The sequence below is a fragment of the Cherax quadricarinatus genome, unplaced genomic scaffold (assembly GCF_038502225.1).
Source record: "Cherax quadricarinatus isolate ZL_2023a unplaced genomic scaffold, ASM3850222v1 Contig1075, whole genome shotgun sequence".
NCBI classification, from domain to species: domain Eukaryota; kingdom Metazoa; phylum Arthropoda; class Malacostraca; order Decapoda; family Parastacidae; genus Cherax; species Cherax quadricarinatus.
In genome coordinates this window covers 79,487-82,493 of record NW_027196101.1, presented here as the reverse complement: position 1 = coordinate 82,493, position 3,007 = coordinate 79,487, and the positions used below count along the sequence as shown (strand labels likewise).

The window sequence follows — 3,007 nt, the reverse complement described above, 5'->3', positions numbered from 1 at the left end:
TAAGTAGTTATTCTTATCAATTTTTCACCTAGTATTAAGTAGTTATTGTTATCAATTAGTAGTATATATTGGTCGATCTAGGAACACTGCCGGATAATGACCATGGAAAATGCGATAATGATGGGGTTTGCATGACAGGGTAATTGTTTAATATGATTAATCATGGCCCAAGGGGATAGAGAGACTTATTCCTATGCATTAATAAGTAGGTACATAAAGTAGAACAAAGGATTCGGGTGTGCAGGTGGCAGATTCCGGGATAATGAGTGTGGAAAAGAATGTGATAATGGGTGGTCTGCATAAGCACAGGTGCTGTCAGGGGGTACAAGTTTAATATGTTTAATCATCCCCCAGGGGATAGAGAGATTTATTTCTGTGTAATTACTAAGTATAGGAAGGTAGGTAATGATCACTTCTGACACCCCAAACTCAATCACTCTGATAGATGGGAGAGGCAGTACAAAAAAGGATTCAGGTGTGCAGGTGGGCAGATTCCCAGGATAATGAGTGTGGAAAAAGAATGTGATAATGGGTTGGTCTTCATAAGCTCAGGTGCTGTCAGGGGTACAAGATTTAATATGTTTAAACATCCCCCAAGGGGATAGAGAGAGAGAGAGGCTTATTTCTGTGTAATTACTAATTATAAGAAGGTAGGGTAATGATCACTTTTGACTCCCCAAACTCAATCACTCTGATAGATGGGAGAGACAGTACAAAGGATTCAGGTGACTGGGTACAAGCTTACCATCTCCGAGGGAGTCCCCCCCCCCCCTTTCCCGGGCCTGCGACTCACTGACGCGACTGTTGCTACTTCACAACAACACTGCTGGGTTTAAAGAACGCGGTAATGGATGGCTAGCTGGTCCCCCGAGGGAGTGTTGCTCGCCCGTCCGTACCTCGGCAAAAAAAAAAAGGTTCTTCCGGGTACTACGGTAGTGTTTATTCTTGCCAGCTGCTAGATCTTTCCAGGTGGGGGAGGCTTAAAGCAGTGAGAGAGGCCATCTAGGGAAGACCTTTGTGCTGATAGAGCTCTTATAGGAACTTTGACATATACATTTTCCTCTCAGATGGGGAGAGGCTTAAGTGGTGCGATATTGTTTATATATATATATATATATATATATATATATATATATATATATATATGTTTAGACTAGAGAAGATAGTAATATATAGTTATATGTAAATAAAAATCAGAGTTTGTCAATATTTTTATTAATTCACATACAAAAGGGCAAAAGCTGTGCAAAGTTTTTTAGCGCGAGCAAAGGGGCGAAACTGTGCGAGTTTTACTGGTTAGACTGAATGACTGCGCTCCTCCTGTTCACTTTCTGTAAGATTGATAACCTCCCGCTCGAAAATGATTTCCTTTTCAGGTACATCATCATCATCTGCCGTCTTTACCCCTTCTGCCGGCTTTACCCCTTCTGCTGGCTTTACTGCGTCTCCAGCATTTACTCTCACGTCGGGGGTTTTCCCTTCCTTCTCCGACTGACCGTCAGGGTGCGCTTCAAGGTCGCCAGTTTGTTCAGCACCTGCTGCGGCAGTGACCTCAACAGAGTCATCAGATTGAGCAGTGAGCGTAGAGAGGTCCACAACGAGGTCATCAGACTGACATGAGGGAAGGCTCTGCGTTTCATCGTTGTCGAGATCTGGTTCTTTCTTCATAGGCTCCTCTATATCAGATGAACTGATCCCATCTTCCACAGGCTGTAAGTCATAAAGAGAACATATTTATCACTTTCAAATAAAGGAGTGGGACTCGTCTCTAATCTACCAAAGGAGGGAACATAGAAAAGACATACCCTTTCCTGAGGAAGCCTATGTTTGCGTTTCCTGCTATCATCACAATGACACCGCTTTAGGAGTTTGAAGCCGGTGTGTTCCTTCCCTTCCAATCTACCAGCCGATAAAATCAAAACTTTACAAATTCTGACTGGCCCAGTGAAAACTGTTGAAGAAAAAAAAGGAGACTCAACTTTAAAATTATTATAAGTCTCTTGCGCTCGTTTTGTTTCGTTAATATTCAAAGAGAAGTATCCAATCTACCAGCCGATAAAATCAAAAACTTTACAAATTCTGACTGGTGCTGTGAAAACTGTTGAAAAAAGAGACTCAACTTTAAAAATTATTATAAGTCTCTTGCTCTCGTTTGTTTCGTTAATATTCAAAGAGAAGTTTTTAGCAAAATAAAATGTCTCGCTTACCAGAATCGAGAATGCCTGCTTCCTTCGCCATGATGAGAGTAAAAGGCTATGGAGAGGTCAGCCTCTATCTTTTGCGGGAAGACAGCTTCAGCGGGCTCTTATATACAACTCAGAGAGGGCCTTACCAGCCAGGAGGGGTATTTGGGGGATACTCTCGTCAGAGGTGACCTTCCTCACAGAGGGAAGCACAAAGATAACCTTGTCTACTTAGGCAAAATGTTTTTTCACAAGGAGGTAACATTTTAAAATTCTCTCTAGCATATGCTATCACTAATCTGTCATTGATAAAAAGCGATTTTTCCGAGAAATTTTTTTTAAAAAAATATAAAGCTCTTTCTAATCCCACAAGGCTTGCTTTATGAATAAACATCATAACATATAGACCGCAAGTGAGTGAAAAATCACTTTGTGTTCTGTCGGATAAACGATATAAATATTTAATTTTATTTAGTTTAAAAATTTTTTTTAAATTTATGCCATAATTCTCTGGTTTTTTCCCGTAACTGTCAAAGAAGAAGGATAGACTATTTTTCTTGTCCAAGAGAAGAGAAAAAAAATGACCCATTACTTTTGAGCTGTACGAAGGAAGAATATTACTTACAAGCACTATGGGCCTGTCTGAGGGATAGTCATCTAATCTTATTTGCTGTAGAGCGTCTATAGTGAAACAGCCAATATATGTGACTTTATTTCCTAGGGCGGGAATTAAACTATTATTTATTTCTGCGCAATTCATTTTTTATTTATGCTCGCACATCACAATGAACAGATCTATTCTGGTCGATGGATAAAACACCAGT

At 40.2% G+C, this 3,007-nt stretch overlaps 1 protein-coding gene across 1 annotated transcript; it reads right to left on the bottom strand.

The window, feature by feature from the left end:
• Positions 1 to 1,198: 1,198 nt before the first annotated feature.
• On the bottom strand, positions 1,199 to 2,342 carry LOC138851577 (uncharacterized). The gene is made up of 3 exons (XM_070080827.1): positions 2,208 to 2,342; positions 1,806 to 1,951; positions 1,199 to 1,710 (listed from the first exon to the last, which is right to left on the bottom strand). Exons 1-3 carry the CDS (start codon positions 2,236 to 2,238, stop codon positions 1,297 to 1,299), a joined length of 591 nt encoding a protein of 196 aa, XP_069936928.1. The 5' UTR covers positions 2,239 to 2,342; the 3' UTR covers positions 1,199 to 1,296.
• Between the last annotated feature and the right edge of the window lie 665 nt (positions 2,343 to 3,007).